The 18,834-nt window shown below is 46.8% G+C and overlaps 1 protein-coding gene across 1 annotated transcript in view; it reads left to right on the forward strand.

The window, feature by feature from the left end:
- sgsm1a (small G protein signaling modulator 1a) overlaps window positions 1-18,834 on the forward strand; it is a 195,105-nt gene that overhangs the window by 174,560 nt on the left and 1,711 nt on the right. The window contains exons 19-24 of the mRNA XM_038814691.1: window positions 3,619-4,851; window positions 5,567-5,691; window positions 6,329-6,411; window positions 9,798-9,907; window positions 16,200-16,296; window positions 18,474-18,641. Of these exons, the coding sequence (XP_038670619.1) occupies window positions 3,619-4,851; window positions 5,567-5,691; window positions 6,329-6,411; window positions 9,798-9,907; window positions 16,200-16,296; window positions 18,474-18,641 (1,816 nt within the window). The remainder of the gene's footprint in view (window positions 1-3,618; window positions 4,852-5,566; window positions 5,692-6,328; window positions 6,412-9,797; window positions 9,908-16,199; window positions 16,297-18,473; window positions 18,642-18,834) is intronic.

The raw sequence follows: 18,834 nt of genomic DNA on the forward strand, positions 1-18,834 counted from the left end.
TGTAATTATTTACATTGGGTAAATGGTTAATAAAAGCAACCAATATTTGTATTCACTAAGATATTGATTTAACGAGCTATTTACATGATGTTATCAGCCATAGTGACAGATATTATTGTGTTTTTGGCAGTTTCACTGTCCAGGATTAAAGGCCCATGGTCCCCACTGGTGTAAATAGGAGTCGGTCACCATATGTCACATGGCGCGTAGGACTCAGCAAATACCGTGACATTGACACAAGGACAAATACATTGTTAGTTGTTAATTAAGGCTTCATGGCAACAGCATCCAAGCCTATGAAATGATTCACTGTTACCTTGTCAGGCTGAGATTGGCGGCTCCTTATTCTTTCCCCCTCTATCGAAGCCTCAGGAGGTAAGAGAAATGTGGAAGTAGAATAGGTTATTGGCCACATCAAACCTAGTAACGGTCATTCATCTGTCCCATTGCAATTTTCAGAATGGTTAATTATCACCACCAATCCCTCCACCCACCGCAGACATTCTTAACGCTTCCCCGAGTGGAAAAACCTGAACCTACTATCTAGACCTGCCACAAATTCCAATTAAACAACCCAATACAGTTCATAAATTATCCAGAATCTCCAGCAACCAAAACACAATTCCATTAGCCCTTTATCTGGAACCAAGTAAGTGGTTGGAATCCATCATCACCTCTCCTTTTATGACTCTTTAATTACGGTTTTAGTAGACATACTGCCTGTATGTATTTTAAACCAGGGTTTTTAATATTTCTGCCACAAATATGAAATGATATATATCAATTTCTATATTCATTACACCAGGTAAGAATGGCTGATTTCCTTTCTTCAAGGACATTAGAGAATAAGTTTTTTTTAACGTCAATAATTCCATGGTTTTCATCGAGCTTTTAGTCTCTAATTTTTATTGAATTCAAGTTTCACCATCTGCCGCGGTGGGATTTGAACCCAGTCTCCCAAAGCATGACCCTGGGTCTCTGGATTGACAATGCCACTACGCCACATCCTGCTCCCAATTTGATACTTGTTCAATTTCGGGTCAGGAAAGTGTTGTCTTGTCTGACGCTGCACACGCGAAGTTTGGAAAAAGGTTCTGGCGCGCTGACTGACTTCAAATTCTTGGGACACGCAGCCAAGTTGTATAAAAAAACCAAAATGGTGACTGGGCCCAAACATTATTGGTGCCATCTGGGCGTGGAATTCATTTCAGTTCAGCTGCCGAATAGAGCGCGGGGACGAAATGAGGACGTTGTGAATGAAGGCAATTCGTACAAGCGGGGGTGGAATGATGAAAAAAACAACAATGTGAGGAGGAGCTTTGGGTCTGTGTTCGCAGTCAAGAATGTTTGGCTCTAAAATTGGCTTTAAGGCCCATGCACTAGGAAAGAATGCATTTGCCAACTTTTTGTTCTTGATTGCTCTCATCGGTCTGGATTTTCGCTCCCAAGTCGGGATATTTCCGGCTCCATGAGCCCATCCCAGAAGGAAGTGCCCCGTCAGTTAGGATTGTCATGGCGGGGTGGGCAGGTTTATCTGGGAGTTGGGTCCGCCGCCCCCAAAGCAAGGTTCCTCGGAACATTGGCCTGTGTCTTCACATATTTTTTAAAGCAATATAACAAAAATCAGCCCTCCACCCCTCACGCTCCACACACTGGCCATGCCCTTTCTACGCCAACCTTTGCCATCTCATGCCCTCTACCCAGCGCCCATGATCCTTCATACGGTCCATGCCCATTTATGCCTCTTTACCCACCCATTATGGCCTCCCAGAAGACCATAAGACATAGGAGCAGAATTAAGCCACTCGGCCCATCGAGTCTGCTCCGCCATTCAATCATGGCTGATTGAATGATCTTCTGCCTTCTCCCCCATAACGCCTGATCCCCCTATTAATCAAGGACCTATCTATCTCTGTCTTAAAGATACTCAGTGATTTGGCCTTCCACAGATTCACCACCCTCTGCTGAAGAAATTCCTCCTCATCTCTATTTCAAAGGATCGTCCCTTTAGTCTGAAATGGTGTCCTCTGATTCTAGTTTCCCCTCCAAGTGGAAACGTCCTCTCCACGTCCACTATATCCAGGCTTTGCAGTATCCTGTAAGTTTAAATAAGATCCAGAGTCCTCAACCGTTCCTCATACGACAAGTTCTTCATTCCAGGGATCATTTGTGTGAACCTCCCCATACCCACCATGCAAATTCATGTCCCTTTACACATCCCTGTGGCCCCCTCATACCTTCCATTCCATTTCATGTCACTCTAATCAACCCCACCGTGGTCCTTTACAGATCCTGTGCCAACTTAGTGCCAACTCATGCCAATCAATGCCCCCCCCCACACACACACACACACATTACCCTTTGCTCTTATACTTACCATGCCAAGTCACTCAGTATCCACACAGGATCTAGGCTAAGATTAAATTAAATAAATATGGAAGTGTTTATTGCAAACATTTTTTTTTAAAGCAATCATTCATGAAAAAAATTCAGTACACTTACATTCTTCGAACAACATCCTTATAAATATAAACATTTAATCCAAGTGCTTTTTTTCTTACCTGAAATCAAAAATTGAAATTCATAATCACACTTCAAAGAATCTATTTGGAGTTGTCAATCAAACCATGAATTGGAAGGCACCCTACTGTGATAATGGAAGGTTGTGAAATCAATCATGCAGTACTAATCCAATAATGGTAACCCTCCGGCTTCGCTAAACAGACAGAATTAAATCACAAGCAGTGATGTTTTAAAAACACCAGATGTTTATTCAAAGATTTAAAGAGCGGGAGGTTTAAATTCCTTGACAGCCTGACTTACCTTTCACATTTCACTTCTGACAGTTTATGCCCTGCCCAATTTCACGTGCGGTAATGGGTCACAGTGGGCTGCCCCTCTGAATCAGAAGATTGTGGGCCTGGGTCCTACTCCAGGGTCTCGAGCATATTGTCCGGGCTGACACTCGGGTCCAGTACTGAAGGTGTGAACGTCCTTCTGATGACACATCAAACCAAGATCTTGTCTGCCATTTTACCGTTGAAAGATCCCATAGCACCACTGGAATAAGAGCAGCGACGTTCTCCCAGTGTGCTGGTCAACATTGCTACCCTAACTAGTATCTAAAACAGACCTGTCTGGCCATTCGTATCATTGCCAGATTGTGGGATCTTACTGTGTGAAAATTGGCTGCCACATTTCCTGCCTCGCCACTAGGCTTCAAACATAGTTCATAAGCAGTGAACCTCTTTGAGGTGTCCCACAGTCATGAGAAACGTGACTGTAAATAAATGCAAATTGTCTTTCATGCCAAGTTAAATTGAGAGGTGGCAGCGGTAAATCAGGAAGGTCCCGAAGAAGCCACATGTGAGAGTGAGCAACCTCGAGGAGACGTTGGGCCTAGATTTCCAGTCGTGAGACGGGCAAAACGGCATAGGCGGGATCGGGGAGGGAGGGTGTGTATCCGTTGTGAGAGATAGACCAGCAAGACCGTACGCAAACCCATTTAAATGCAAGGGGGGCCCGTGTTAATCATTTAACTCTGAGACGGGTGAAAATAGGCCACATTTTTAAACCAGAATAGGTGGGATTCAATGACTTTTTTTTTTTTGCTCTCAGGTGTTTGAGTCTGTGGAAGAGGCGGAGGGTGAACAAACAGAGAAGGAAGTGGGGACCGGCAGCGAGAAAGCGGCAGCACCCATTCCAAATGGCACGGTGCCAAATGGTGCCTGCTCCCCAGACTCTGGGCACCCGTCCTCGCGCAATTTCTCCACAACGTCGGGCTACTCAGAGCGCAGCTTCAGCACTGAGGAGGTGATACAGTGCAGCCAGCAAACATTGGCACTAAGGCGGGGCAGCGGGGTAAGCAAAGCAGAGGAAGGATTTCACCCCCAGGTGGAGCTACAGGACAAGGCACCTCCCCTGCAGCGGCTGCCGGAAGTCATTCCCACAGCACATGGATCCAAAGGAGCAATGCCTCTGGTGGATGGATCTGAAAAAGTAGTTCCCATGACGGTCCAAATGGAAAAAGTAGTTCCTGTGGTGAAGGGATCAGAAGAGGTAGTTGCTGTGGCAAATCGATCTGAAGAAGCAGTTGCTGTGGCAAATAGATCTGAAGAAGTAGTTCCAGTGGCGGAAGGATCAAAAGAAGTAGTTCCTGTGATGAAAGGGTCAAAAGAAGTGGTTCCTGTGGTGCAAGGATCAAAAGAAGTAGTTCCTGTGATGAAAGGGTCAAAAGAAGTGGTTCCTGTGGTGCAAGGATCAAAAGAAGTAGTTCCTGTGATGAAAGGGTCAAAAGAAGTGGTTCCCGTGGTGCAAGGATCAAAAGAAGTAGTTCCTGTGATGAAAAAGTCAAAAGAAGTGGTTCCCGTGGTGCAAGGATCAAAAGAAGTAGTTCCTGTGATGAAAGGATCAAAAGAAGTGGTTCCTGTGGTGCAAGGATCAAAAGAAGTGGTTCCTGTGGCGCAAGGATCAAGAGAAGTGGTTACTGTCTGGGAAACATTAAATGAAGTGATTCCTGTGGCGGAAGGATCAAAAGAAGTGGTTACTGTGGAAGGAGGATCAAAAGAAGTAGTTCCTGTGGTGGAAGGATCAAAAGAAATGGTTCCCCTGGCGAAAGGATCAAAAGAGGTAGTTCCTGTGACAGGAGGATCAGTTCCTGACCATGAGGAGTCAAAAGGCGACCGTCCTATGTTTAAAACGACAGAGAATGTGACTGAGCAAGAGCTGATTGGACAAGAAGAAGCAGTACCTATTGGGCCAGAAATGGAAGGCTTTTGTCACCAGCTGAGTATGGCGGAGGGCAATGCTCCTGCAATTTCCCCAGCCTCCTCCACGGGAGTGACATACACTGTGAGTATTCAGAGCTCCACGTGGTTGTTGCTGCGGGAGAACCAACGAGAGGTCTCGTATAATTGTCCTCCTTAGATTTAATCCCAAAGGTTTAGCACAAAGCCAGTAGATCTATATGGCAGTACTTGTGTCTTGACCACGAGCCATTTTCCCATGTTTACCTTTTTATGTGAAAAAAAAAAGCAAAACCTTACTTATCAAGGGTGAGGGGTGCTGAAACTGGGGAAAAGAAAATATTTTCTTCCCCAAGTGCTCAGCGTCCGCATTGAGTGTTCAAAGATGATGGTCAGACAAATACCCAACTGGTCCATCAAGGTTGCCTCATACTCATAGATGGTCGAAGCTTCAAAACTAGACATTTGGACTTTTCACAAAGGGCAAAATTGGACTGTCTGATTCAAAACCAAGCCTAAATCCTTCTGACAATTCACCAGGTTATCTATAAAGCCCTCAGAAACCTACCAGCCAATATTTCCAAGTTCCTTAGCTTCTATCCAGTTTCTCCTATTCCCATTTTCCCCATGACCTTTACCATGATCTGTCGGTCCAGAGCCATTGCCTCGTCAATGGATCCCGCAGCTGCATTAATTCCTTCTTGAATGGTGCTGCCATACTGCCACTTGGCACCATTCCTGGCAGAAATTGGCATGTTGATTTTCTTTGTGCTTTTGCTGGTCAAGCAACATAGTGTGTCTCTTTTTTAAAAATCTTTTAGCAAGAATTGCTGGACATGTATACGGTCAATCTGCACAGGATAGAGAAGGATGTCCAGCGCTGTGACCGCAACTACTGGTACTTCACGCCCGCTAATCTGGAGAAACTGCGCAATGTCATGTGCAGGTAGGTCTTGTCCATTGTGATTTTAAAAAAATAAACCTTGATGCGGCGCCAGATGGCAGGCTGGACAAGAGGGTTACGTCCCGTGAGATTGGTGATCAGCGTTCAAGTTAGATTGTGAGGAGTATGAATAGAATTATATCCAACCTGAAAGAGTTTAGAGATGGGAGAGCAGCATGAAGAGACAGGATTCTGGACAAATATTAGCTTAGAAGGGATAATGAACAAAGCTGGCGGCACAGTGGTTAGCACTGCTGCCTCACAGCACCAGGAACCCAGGTTCGATTATGGCTTCGGGTGACTGTGTGGAGTTTGCACATCTCCCCGTCTGCATGGATTCCTCCGGGTGCTCCGTTTTCCTCCCACCGTCCAAAGGTTCGGTAGATTGGCCATGAGTGGGGATAGGACCGGGGGGGGGGGGCCTAGTTAGGGTGCTCGTTCGAACAGTCGATACAGACTACATTGGGTCGAATGGTCGCCTTCTGCACTGTCGGGATTCCATGGATATTGTGGAAAACTCCTAAAAGTTTATGAAGGGAACGAATACAACTTCTTGAAACAGATAATGCGAGAATGATACGAACAGTGGGACTAAAGTTTGCATCATTAATTATTTTAATGTTGTTTGCTCCTTTTGCAGTTACATCTGGCAGCATTTAGAGATTGGTTATGTGCAGGGAATGTGTGACCTTCTGGCCCCGCTGCTGGTTGTCCTGGACGATGGCAAGTTTATGATTTAATTAAATTTAATTAAATCGAGCAGCTCACAACATTTTTTTTAAGTCAATGTTAATTGTCAATAATAATTCTAAATTGGATTTCTAAAGTAATCCTGCGAAGACTTAGATGTCTTTCCGGTTGTTCAGCGACTCCAGTGTAACTCATTTACATTCGCTGAGTTGGCAGCTCTTTGGCCTTTGGTGAAACAGCTCTGGCTCTTAAACCCATAGCAACAGCAGAAGGTCTTTCAGCTTCTTGAGCCTGTTCCTGCCATTCAGTTCGATCTTGGCAAATTCGTACCTCAACTCCATTTACTCACCTTCGTTCTCTCTCGCTGAAAACCCTCAGCTGTCAGAAACAATCTCTTATTAGTGTTGAAAATTTCAATTGATTCCCACCCAGCCCACAGCCATCAACAGATGTTTTGTGGGACAGAGCGTGAGGTTTCCTCCAACCTCTGTGTGAAGAACTGAATGGTATAGCTCTCATTTGAAGGTTAGGCCCTTTCTTTATTCTGGATTTCCCCGCTAACTGAAATGCAGGCTCTGATATTTTAAAGCCGGGCTGATTGGACTTTGTTTTTAACTCCACAACTGATGCAAAAGCCTGAATATTGCAGTGACCTGACATCCCCGGTTTTTGTGGGAAATTGCCAGTTTTACATTCGAGGTCTCGGTGTCCCAAGTTTAAGAAGCATTTAGATGAGTGCTTGAAACGTCATAGTATACAAGGCTACAGACCAAGTGCTGTAAAATGGGTTTAGAATAAGCCCCCTACCCCCCCCCCCCCTCCCCCCCCCCCTCCCAAATCAAACTGTCGCATAAGATACCCACTCACCCCCGCTCGATCAAACAGTTCCATCGGATACCCCCCAATCAAACAGTTCCATAGGATATCCCCTTCCTGCTCAAACAGTTCCATAGGATACTCCCCCCTGCTCAAACAGTTCCATAGGATACTCCCTCCTGCTCAAACAGTTCCATAGGATACTCCCTCCTGCTCAAACAGTTCCATAGGATATCCCCTTCCTGCTCAAACAGTTCCATAGGATACTCCCCCCTGCTCAAACAGTTCCATAGGATACTCCCTCCTGCTCAAACAGTTCCATAGGATACTCCCTCCTGCTCAAACAGTTCCATAGGATACTCCCTCCTGTTCAAACAGTTACATAGGATACCCCCCCCCCCCCCCAACCGATCAAACAGTTGTATAGGATACCCACCCACCTCCGCCTGATCAGACAGTCAGTTGTCACTGTCGACTATTCCAGCAATCATTTGGAATACAGCAGCAGAAATCCAGCATATTTTCGAGACTGACAAAGCCTTTAGATACATAGAAGATAGGAGCAGGAAGAGGGCTTTTGGCCCTTCGAGCCTGCTCCGCCATTCATCTCGATCATGGCTGATCATCCAACTCAATAGCCTAATCCTGCTTTCTCCCCATTGCCTTTGATCCCATTCTCCCCAAGTGCTATATCTAGCCGCCTCTTGAATATATTCAATGTTTTAGCATCAACAACTTCCTCTGGTAATGAACTCCACAGGCTCACCACTCTTTGGGTGAAGAAATGTCTCCTTATCTCGGTCCGAAATGGTTTACCCCGAATCCCCAGGCTGTGACCCCTAGTCCTGGACACACCCATCATTGGGAACATTCTCCCTGCATCTACCCTGTCTGGTCCTGTTGGAATTTTATAAGTCTCTATGAGATCCCCCCTCATTCTTCTGAACTCCAGCGAGAACAATCCTAACCTAGTCAAAATGCCTTTTGTCACCGGGCATTAAAATGACAGTTGACCGTGAAAGGCTCAGTCTGGTGCTGGTATCTTCCTTGTGAGTTGCCAATCACTGCTGGAATAGCCTATCCTCTCCAAAGGTAATATGGAGGTCAGCTCCACAGCAGATCATTTCCCCAGCCTGCTGGCAACAGAACCAGTGCTGGAATATTTGTTTTGACTCCGCAAGAATATAGAGGTGGACGGTTGTCCATTTCAAAAGGTTGCTCCTGCGTTGAGAAAATGACAAAGGGACTGAAAGGGCAATTGGATTCCTCCATCAACATTTTAACCCTCGTCCCGGGTTCTGAAAGCAGCAGAAGGGAATTGTGGGGGCGGTGCAGTGGCCTGGCGTTTGGTGCTCCGGCGCGGACTCTACACCAACAAGAGCCTTGCTGTTAATGAAGAAGGTCAAAGATCAAGTCAGTCCATGGCACTCTGTCGCACGTTCTTATGCCCAAACCATCAGTGGGGTCGGCCCAGAACTCAGCGAAGCGCGACTTATCATTGGCCAGTAGATGACATTTAAAACTGAGGGGGACCAAAAGAAAATAGGAGGAAAAAAATAGGGGCAAGTAAACTATATTAAAAAGGCCAGAGACATTTCTAAATTTACTGTCCATAAACATTTCCATGAAGCTCCGTGTAACGAATCGATTAGCGACTTTGCTCAAGATAGTGCATTGCACGGTGAGGTTACAATGAAATAGAGGGTTCCGGGTGACTCATTGCGATAGATGAGCCTTGGTTCAGTTTCTTCGAAAGAAATGATGCAGAAATGCCATTGAAACCAAAGTCTGTGGTTCGTAACCTCTGCCTTCAACTATTGGGTGAATTAAGAGGGTTGCCAACTCTGGCTGGACAGATTCTGGGTGATGCCATCGCATGTCATCACATCTACTCCTCCCCACAGACTCCCAATATGTCAATCATCATGGAACCCCGCCTTCTCGACGCTTTTCAGTGCGTCCAGCATTGACTTTGGAAAATCTGGTCACCCAGGGTAGACGGCACGAGAGGGTGGGCAGAGGAGGGAGGGAGAGAAGTCATGGAAGGGAAAGATGGAAGGAGAGTGACACATACGAGGGAGGGAGGAAAGGGCATGGGAAGGGAGGTTGGGTGGTCAGCATGGGGGGGGCACAGGAGGGAGTGGGATATCCTGGGATGGGGCAACATGGGGGAATTACATTGGAAGAGACAGCTAGGAGGGATGAAATGTGGGATGAGAATGGCATAGGAAGAAGGGGTGAGATGTCGCTGATATTGGAGGAGTCAAAGGAATGGGATGGGTAGGGGATGAGTGGGAAGGCTGGAATAGCATGGGTTGGGAATTGAATGCAGTGCTGTTGCAGTACAGTTGCTAATTTCATCGCAAATGTTTTGCAAGTCTCTGCTGTTATTGGATTACAAGCCTGGAATGGGAAATGCAAAGCTTGGCTTTATATTCAATCTGTCAGTGCACAGTCATAGGATTGAAAATGAGGAGTCAGCTCTTTGAGAACCTCACCACCCCTCCTCCCACTCCACCCCACCCGCGGGAACATCTACAGGTGAAATTGCATTCCTTCTGCATGTCCGTCCCTCACCGCTTTGTCTTGCTGCCCTTGTCCAGAGGCGATGGCGTTCAGCTGCTTCACCCAGCTGATGAAGAGGATGAACCAGAACTTTCCGCACGGAGGGGCCATGGACACTCACTTCGCCAACATGCGTTCTCTCATCCAGGTACACTTCACTCTCTCTGGTTTTACCCTCTGCAATGCTGCCACGCCTGGTGTTTGTTGGACGTGTTATGTGAGGCAGAAAAGTTATTGTTAAACTTGTATCAAACCTTGGTTTGACCGCAATTGGAATAGGGTGCAATAGTTCTGGTCTCCATATTTAGTGAAGGATATAGAAGTACAGAAGAAGGCTGCCACATTGGTTGAGGTAAATAGCATAGCGGCATCAAGCTACGTACACAACGGAGAACAGAATAAAGGGTTATGCAGTTAGAGTTTTCTGAAGGAGACTTGTGTGAAGCTTAAACCACTTGACCTGACTACCCTGTTTCTGAGCTCTACATGCTATGTAAAAGCCAATTAGTCTTGAGTCTTACCCCGGATCAAAAAACACTTAAGAGGCTTCAATGAAGTTACTGTGAAAAGCCCCTAGTCGCCACATTCCGGCGCCTGTTTGGCGAGGCTGGTATGGGAATTGAACCGTGCTGCTGGCCTGCCTTGGTCTGCTTTCAAAGTCAGCGATTTAGCCCTGTGCTAAACCATGGGGTTGGGTGGGGGGGGAGCGTACAAACTCCACACACTGACCCAAAGCCGGAATTGAACCGGGGTCCCAGGCGCTGTGAGGCCCACCGTGCCACCCCAATCAAGCAACGCCTTGATCTTAAACTCTCATTCTTGCTTTCATGGCCTGAGATATCCCCGTCTCTGTCGTCTCCTCCAACCGCAAACTGCACCAAAGTACCTGTCTTCACCACTCCCAGTTTGAATCCCTCAGTAATTAGGGGGAGGTAGTGGGAATGTCGCTGGATCAGTAATCCAGAGGCCAAGGTTGATGCTCTGGGGGGGGGCCGAGGATTCAAATCCCACTATTGTAGCTAATGGAATTGAATTTAAATAATTAAATCTGGAATGGTGACCATTGTCATGAAAACCAATCTGGCTCACTAATGTCCTTTTGGGAAGGAAATCTGCCGTCCTTACCTGGTCTGGCCTACATGCGACTCCAGACCCAACATAATGTGGTTGATTCTTCCCTCTGAAATGTCACAAAGTTCAAGGCCAACTGGGGATGGGCAACAAATTCTGCCCTTGCCTGTGATGCGTACTTCCCATGAAAAGGTAAATTTAAAAACAAAATGGTGGCAATACTTCCAGATGCCTCGGAGCTATGCTCTGAAATTCCTTCCCTCCGAGCCTCCTCCCTCTGTTTTCTCCTGTTAAGAAACACTTTAAAACCTACCTTCTGGATCAAGCATGTGGCCACCTGCTCTGTTTGGCTTACTGCCGAATTTTGCTTATATTGCTCCTGTGAAGTGCTTTGGGACATTTTATTATGTTAAAGGTATAAATACAAGTTGTGGCTCCTGCGCTGGCTCTCTGTGATGTTACGGCATGTACGCCAAGTCCTTTTCAGCAGGGTAGCTCAATGGGAGCACTCTGAGTCTGAAGCTGATGGGTTGAAACCTCACTCTGAAACACGGCGCTTAAATCTGGACAAAGGAAACTACGAAGGTATGAGGAGCAAATTGGCTGTGGGAACCTGCATTGAAAGATATCCTGTTGGATTGGCAATGGCCAGCATTTAAGGAATTAACACGCGGTTTACAATAAATTTACATTCCATTGAGGCCCATAAACCCAGAAGAAAAGGTGATACAACAGTGGCTAACAAGAGAAGTTTAGGATTGTATTTGATCAAAGGTAGAGGCTTATAAATCTACCATAAAAAGTAGTAAACCTGAGGATTCGAAGCATTTTCAAATTCAGCAAGGGATTAGGGTCAGGGCCCAAGAAAATGATGAGGAAAGAGAAAATAGAAGATGAAAGAAAAATAGCAAAAATATAGAAATGGACTGTAATAGCTTCTATAGATACGTGAAAAGGAAAAGATTGGCAAAGACAATCCCTTACAGGTCGAGACACAAGAATATTATAATGGGGGATATAGCAATTGAGGAGAAACTAAACCAGTACGTTGTCTTCATGGAGGAAGATGTGAAAAACTTTCCGGAAGAGAACCAAAGGACTAGCAAGGATGGGGAACTGAAGATAATTAGCATGAGTAAAAACGTAGCACTGTAAAAATTACTGGGACTGAACGCTGAGGAATGCCCTGGACCAGATTATTCAAAAGAGTTGAAACTGCTGGCTGCTGTGGCGATAGTGAAATGAAAATGAAAATCGGTTATTGTCACAAGTAGGCTTCAAATGAAGTTACTGTGAAAAGCCCCTAGTCGCGACATTCCGGCGCCTGTTCAGGGAGGCTGGTGCGGGAATTGAACCGTGCTGCTGGCCTGCCTTGGTCTGCTTTCAAAGCCAGCTCTGGCTTTGGTGCTCCGCTCCCAAAATATAGTAGACTCCGGAACAGTTCCTGCAGATTGGAAGGTAGGAAATATAACCCAACTATTTAAGAAAGGAGGGAGACGGAATCAGGTAAGGACAAACCACGTCAGCAGCAGGGAAAATGGTAGAATCTATTACAAAGGATGTGAGATTGGACAGAATCAGCATGGATTTATGAAAGGGAAATTATGTTTGACAAACCTGTTAGAGTCCTCTGAGGATGTAACTAGGAGGGTACATAAAGAGGAACCAGTGGGTGTGGTGGATTTGGATTTTCAGAAAGCTTTTGATAAGGCCCCACACAAGAGGTTAGTGAGCAGAATTAGAGCACATGGGATTGAGGGTCATGTATTGACATGGTTTGAGAATTGTTTAATGAACAGAAAACTGAGAGTACGAAGAAACGGGTCACTTTCAGGTTGGCAGGCTATGACTACTGGGTGGTGTAAGGGTTAATGCTTGGCCCCCAGCTATCCACAATCTGTATCAATGATTTGCAAGGGGTCCAAATGTAACATTTCCAAGTTTGCTGATGACAAAGCTAGCTGAGAATGTGGGGTGTGAGAAAGATGCAAAGAGGCTTCAAGGAGATTTAAACAGGCTGAGTGAATGGGCAAGAACGCGACAGTTAGAATATAATGTGGTATAATGTGAAGTTATCCACTTTGGCCAGAAAACCAGATATACAGAGTATTCCTGAAATGGGGAGAGATTGGGAAGTGTTGATGTTCTTGTCCATAAGTCACTGAAAGCTAATATGCAGATACAGCAAGCAATTAAGAAGGCAAATGGTACATTGGCCTTTATTGCAAGAGGATCTAAGTGTAGGAGTGAAGATGTCCAACTGGTTTAGCTCACTGAGCTAAATCGCTGGCTTTTAAAGCAGACCAAGCAGGCCAGCAGCACGATTCGGTTCCCGTACTAGCCTCCCCGGACAGGCGCCGGAATGTGGCGACTAGGGGCTTTTCACAGTAACTTCATTGAAGCCTACTCGTGACAATAAGCGAATTTCATTTCATTTTTCATTTCATACAGAACCTTGGTAAGACCGCACCTGGAAGATTGTGTCTCCTTTCCTAAGAAAAGATACACTTTCCATAGAGGGAGTGCAGTGAAGGTTCGCCAAACTGATTCTTGGGGCTGGTGGGATTGTCATATGAGGAGAGATTGAGGAGAGTGGGCCTATATTCCCTGGAGTTTAGAATGAGAGGTGCTCTCATTGAAGTGTGCAAAATTCTTAGAGTACTCAACAGGGTTGATGCAGGAAGGATGCATCTCCTAGCTGGGGCATCTAGAGCCAAGGGACACAGCCTCAGAATACAATGTAGGCAGCTTAGGACTTAGGTGAGAAGGAATTCCTTCACTCCCAGAGTGGTGAATATTTGGAATTCCCTATCCCAGAGGGGTGTGGAGGCTCAGTCATTGAGTATATTCAGGACATAGATAGATAGATTTCTAGATATGAAAGATAATAATAATAATCGCTTATTGTCACATGTAGGATTCTATTAAGTTACTCTGAAAAGCCTCCAGTCGCCACATTCCAGCGGCTGTTCAGGGAGGCCGGTACGGGAATTGAACCCACACTGCTGGCGTTGTTCTGCATTACAAGCCAGCTATTTAGCCCACTGTACTAAACCAGCCCCTCAATAGCAAGATATATGGGGATAGTGCGGAAAAACGGTGTTGAGGGAGAAGATCAACCATGACCAAGTTGAATGGCAGAGCAGAGGCTCGAGGGGCCAAATGGGCTACTCCTATTTCCCATATTCATATGTTCCAGAAATTGAGGACATAATCTAGAGTGATACTTTAGTGCAAAATTGAGATGGTGCCTCATTATCGTGGATGCCATACTTCAGGTGGGGCATTAAATGGAGACATGTCAACTTTTCATAGCACTATCTTTAAAAGAGAGGAAGATAATCGCAGTATTTTGGAGAACATTCATCCCTCTACCAACACCGCACAAAAACCAATCAATTGTTTGTGAAAATTGTTGCTGTTTGAGGGATCTTACTGTGCACGTGTCCCCTCTCTATCTCTCTCTCTTTCTCTCTCGACATATAGGGTAGACTAACTTTTTATAATGTTCTGAAACCCAAATTTACCCTAGTGTCGAGCACAAAGGTCAGGGACTCGCTGGGCGGGATTCTCCCAGCCTTGGGCCGGGACGTAGAATCCCCGCAAACGGGCCATGCCGCCCCGACGCCAGCACGCGATTCTCCTCAGAGCGGAGAATTGGCGCCGGCGTGGTTGGCACGGTCACGGGCCGCTCTACGCGGCCAGCCCGCCGATTCTCCGGAACACCCAGGTAAGGGATTGCTACAGGGACAGGAACCCATCCCAGGTAAGTTCAGGGAAAAGAGTGGAGCAGCGAAACAGGCTCCAAATTAGAGAAAGGGCTTCAGGGAGCTGACTTTCTGGAAAGCGGAGGCCACTGGGGAACGGTGCCCCTTCACAGCAGTGGCTTTGTGCTTGGTGCAGCCGAAGATCTGAGGCTGTGCCTGTAATTTGCTGCTTTGAGTGTGGACTTGGGAATCCAGGGAAACGGAATCTCGGAAGACGAGATTGAAACACTACTGCTGTTGATGTCATCCGAGTTAGTTCGACGTTTGGAAAGAATTCCAAGGCGAGATTTTCGAAGGGGAAAACTGATGCCCTTCCTGTGCGAGACAGAGTTTCAGTGAGATTTGTGGACTCAGTGCTACTGACTTCCGGGTGGGTTGTTGTGAAATCCATGGACTCTGTCTTGTCACATCTGCCATCTATTATGCAGTGTGGTGCGTTCAACCACAGTTGGATTGTTATTCACAAGCGCCTCATATTAACATTGAATGTTCGAGTCTAAGATAGATTTTCTATATAGTGTTATCTTTCTGACCTTATGGAGTAAAATTTATTTTTGTTTGTTTAAAATCCTTGGAATCTTGTGGTTTTTGTCACTGAGCAAGTGTCTTAAATGTCAAACCTTGTTTACTTTAAACAAAACATCATCCTGGCTCCAAAGTTAATGAGGGTTTGAATGACAATTTCCAGTATTAACATAGAATCCCTACAGTGCAGAAGGAGGCCAATCGGCCCATCTAGCCTGCACCGACCCTTTGAAAGAGCCCCCAACCCCACTCTCCTGCCCTAACACCATAACCCCATCTAACCTGTACATCCATAGACACTAAGGGGCAATTTTAGCATGGCCAATCCACCTAAACTGCACACCTTTGGACTGGGGGAGGAAACTGGACCACCCGGAGGAAACCCACGGAAAAATTGGGAGAACGTACAAACTCCACACTGCCATCAAGGCTGGAATTGAATGCAGGCTCCTGCCACTGGGAGGCAGCAATGCTAACCACTGTGCCGCCCTTAATCGTCAAAGTTTATTTGCACGAGTGTATGTGGTTGAACATAGAACATACAGTGCAGAAGGATGCCATTCGGCCCATCGAGTCTGCACCGACCCACTTAAGCCCTCACTTCCACCCTATATCCGTAATCCAATAACCCCTCCTAACCTTTTTGAACACTAAGGGCAATTTATCGTGGCCAATCCACCTACCTTGCACGTCTTTGGACTGTGGGAGGAAACCGGAGCAGCCGGAGGAAACCCACGCACACACGGGGAGAACGTGCAGACTCCGCACAGACAGTTTCCCAGCGAGGAATCGAACCTGGGACCCTGGCACTGTGAAGCCACAGTGCTATCCACTTGTGCTACCGTGCTGCCCAATATGTCCTTCGCGCTGTTGTACTGGGTGATCAGACTTCTGGTGATGGCAGCTGATGGAATTTCCCTGGTCCCATTGCCCCCCAATCACACTCAATGGCCGAATCCTTTACAAGAGTCACTGTTTTTGTAAAACCAAAAGCAAAATTGCCTTTCAGAGCTTGAACTGCTTCTTGCAAAATGGCTGGCACGTCCCTCATATGATGTGTTTGTGCCTGTGTTCCAGATCCTAGATTCGGAGTTATTTGAGTTAATGCACCAGAATGGGGACTACACCCACTTCTATTTCTGCTATCGCTGGTTTCTTCTCGACTTCAAGCGAGGTAAGTGTGAGTGGGTAGTACTGGGCCATACTTTGTCCTTTCTTTTCTTTTTGCTCCCTGCTGCATTCCTCCTCAGCACATTTTCCACCTTGAATCACCACCTAGTGCGAAGTGGAGATGGTCTGTGGCTGTGGGAAATACATCCAGCAGAGACTCAGAATCGCAGAGCGACTCAAGCCAGCCGGTGGGACAGCTTTCGCAGGGTGGGGGTCTCGGGAAAGGGTAGGAATTGTGGGCGGGGGGGGTCAACAACGAGGTCAAGGTCTCTCCACCTCCTCCCCCTTTCCTTTGCTGATCCATCGATCAGGAGCTGATTGAACCCAGGGCCCACCACCGAGAGACCGCAAGCGACTCGCACAGGTTTGCTTATGGTGTTTGCTTATAGCGACAGGCCCGGCAGGCAGTAGTTGCCCACTTAACGGTCTGAAATGGTGGCTGGCTGAGAGGCCCATTCATGGGCCTTCCCGCCACAGACTGATTGGGGTGGAGGCAGGAAGGTAGCCGGGTCCTCAGCCATCACCATCCGCCCAATTTCCCACCCAGTTTCCAAACGCGTCACGGGGGAGGGTATAATATACAGGCAGCAGAGATTTGGACAGCTTCAACGTGACAGAGGGTAGAATGTGGGATTGTGTTGGATTAGCCCAGTCTAGAAGGAAGAAAGGCATAGAGGAGGGTTCCAGCAGCACATGAGCTGAGGTGGGGCAGAGTTGGGCAATGTTACTGATGTGGAACTAGGCGGTCTTGGTGATGGCATGGATATGTGGTCGATCACCATTAACCTCAATGAGCCAAAGTGGGGCGAATTTGAGTGTGAACATCGCTGGCGCTCAAATCCAGGATTCAGTGGTTGGGAGCCGGGCCTTCTACCAACCTACCTCAGTCCATTGCGTAATAAATAGCTATCCCCACACTAGCCCAGCTCCATTCCTGAGGACAACTTTCTCAACACTCTGCCAGTGCAGAGGGGGACTGATTAACATCACTCTGCCTCTGTTCCTCCTGACCTGCTGGGCTGCTCTGTGAATACAGACTTTCTTTGGGGGTTTGGTGGACTGAGGGTCCTTCTGCAGCCACAGGGACATCGGATCGTCCAGCGGAGATGTAGCGGGCCAAACTATGTCCCCTTTAAAAATAAGCGAGCGAGGGGTGGCATCATTTCCAGGTACGGGCCATGTAATTCCTGGCAGCCCACACCCACCAGCTCAACAACAAGACAGCTGGAAAGGAGAGAGTATGTCCGTGTATGTGTGTGTCCACTGAGATCGATCCATTTAACTAGGCAATCAATATGGTAGCTCCAGTCATTTTAATTATCAAACACAATTCGTCACGCACAGGAATGAAGCAGCAATCGATCTTTTTTATAGGTTTCTTTGAGATCGAATCCGTACAGTACAGGAGCAGGACATTCGGCCCATCGAGTCTGCACTGACCTTCTGAAAGAATACCCTACCTAGGCCTAATCCCCCACCCTATCCCCGTAACCCCACCTAATCTTTGGACACTTTTGCACCGTGGCCAATCCACCTAACCTGTACATTGTTGGACTGTGGGAGGAAACCGGAGCACCCGGAGGAAACCCATGCAGACACGGGGGGGAATGTGTAAACTCCACGCAGTCACCCGAGGTTGGAATCGAAGCAGGGTTCCTGACTTTGCGAGGCAGTAGTGCTAACCACAGTGCTGCCCCTGAAAAGGTCAGATTTATCCCCAGTTATTTGACAGACGGATTGTCGTCTGTTGAAACTGTCTGTTCCATTGCTCTTTGCTTCTGTTCTGCCACTCCCTCTTATAAAACAGCTTGCAAAGCCATTCAGTAACCATGGAATCGCCCACCCTCAGCCAATCAGTGACACTGTCCCTTTTGACCCACGTGTAAAACATGCTTTTATTTTACTTCCCCCGACCCTTTTCAGCGGTTTTACGGCAGGCGCAGCTCACGACAACAGCGTAATGAACTCCACTTAGTGCAGTTTAAGAATTACATTGATCAGCCTCCTGTATGAAGACCGACTTTATGAGTGGTGGAGACACTGTGCTTCTGGAGTTAAGGCTTTCAGGAGATGCAGCCTCAAGAGAAAACACAATTACCCATTTTTCTCCTCAAATCCCCCCCCAACCCCACCTGTATTTTTGCCACTTTGATTTCCTGAAGCTCTCTTTCCCCTCTGCAGAGTTAATCTATGGTGACGTGTTTTCGGTCTGGGAGACTATCTGGGCAGCTAAATACACCTCATCTGCTCATTTTGTACTCTTCATCGCGCTGTCGCTGGTGGAGCTCTATCGAGATATCATCCTGGAGAACAACATGGACTTCACGGACATCATCAAGTTCTTTAACGGTGAGCGCGGGCGGGGTAGAGAACCCGAATTGCCTGGGAGCGAGTAGGGAATGTTTTCCAGGTGTGTTTCCCCCGTGGCTGTTGCTGTGACGCAAGCTATCAGTGAGCTGCCATCAATCTCCACCACTGGAGGAGGGACCTATAAACAGGTAACCACAGAGTAAGGTTAGAGGGTAAGGAGTCTGTTGTGTCA

The sequence above is a fragment of the Scyliorhinus canicula genome, chromosome 1 (genome assembly GCF_902713615.1).
Source record: "Scyliorhinus canicula chromosome 1, sScyCan1.1, whole genome shotgun sequence".
Taxonomy (NCBI): Eukaryota; Metazoa; Chordata; class Chondrichthyes; order Carcharhiniformes; family Scyliorhinidae; genus Scyliorhinus; species Scyliorhinus canicula.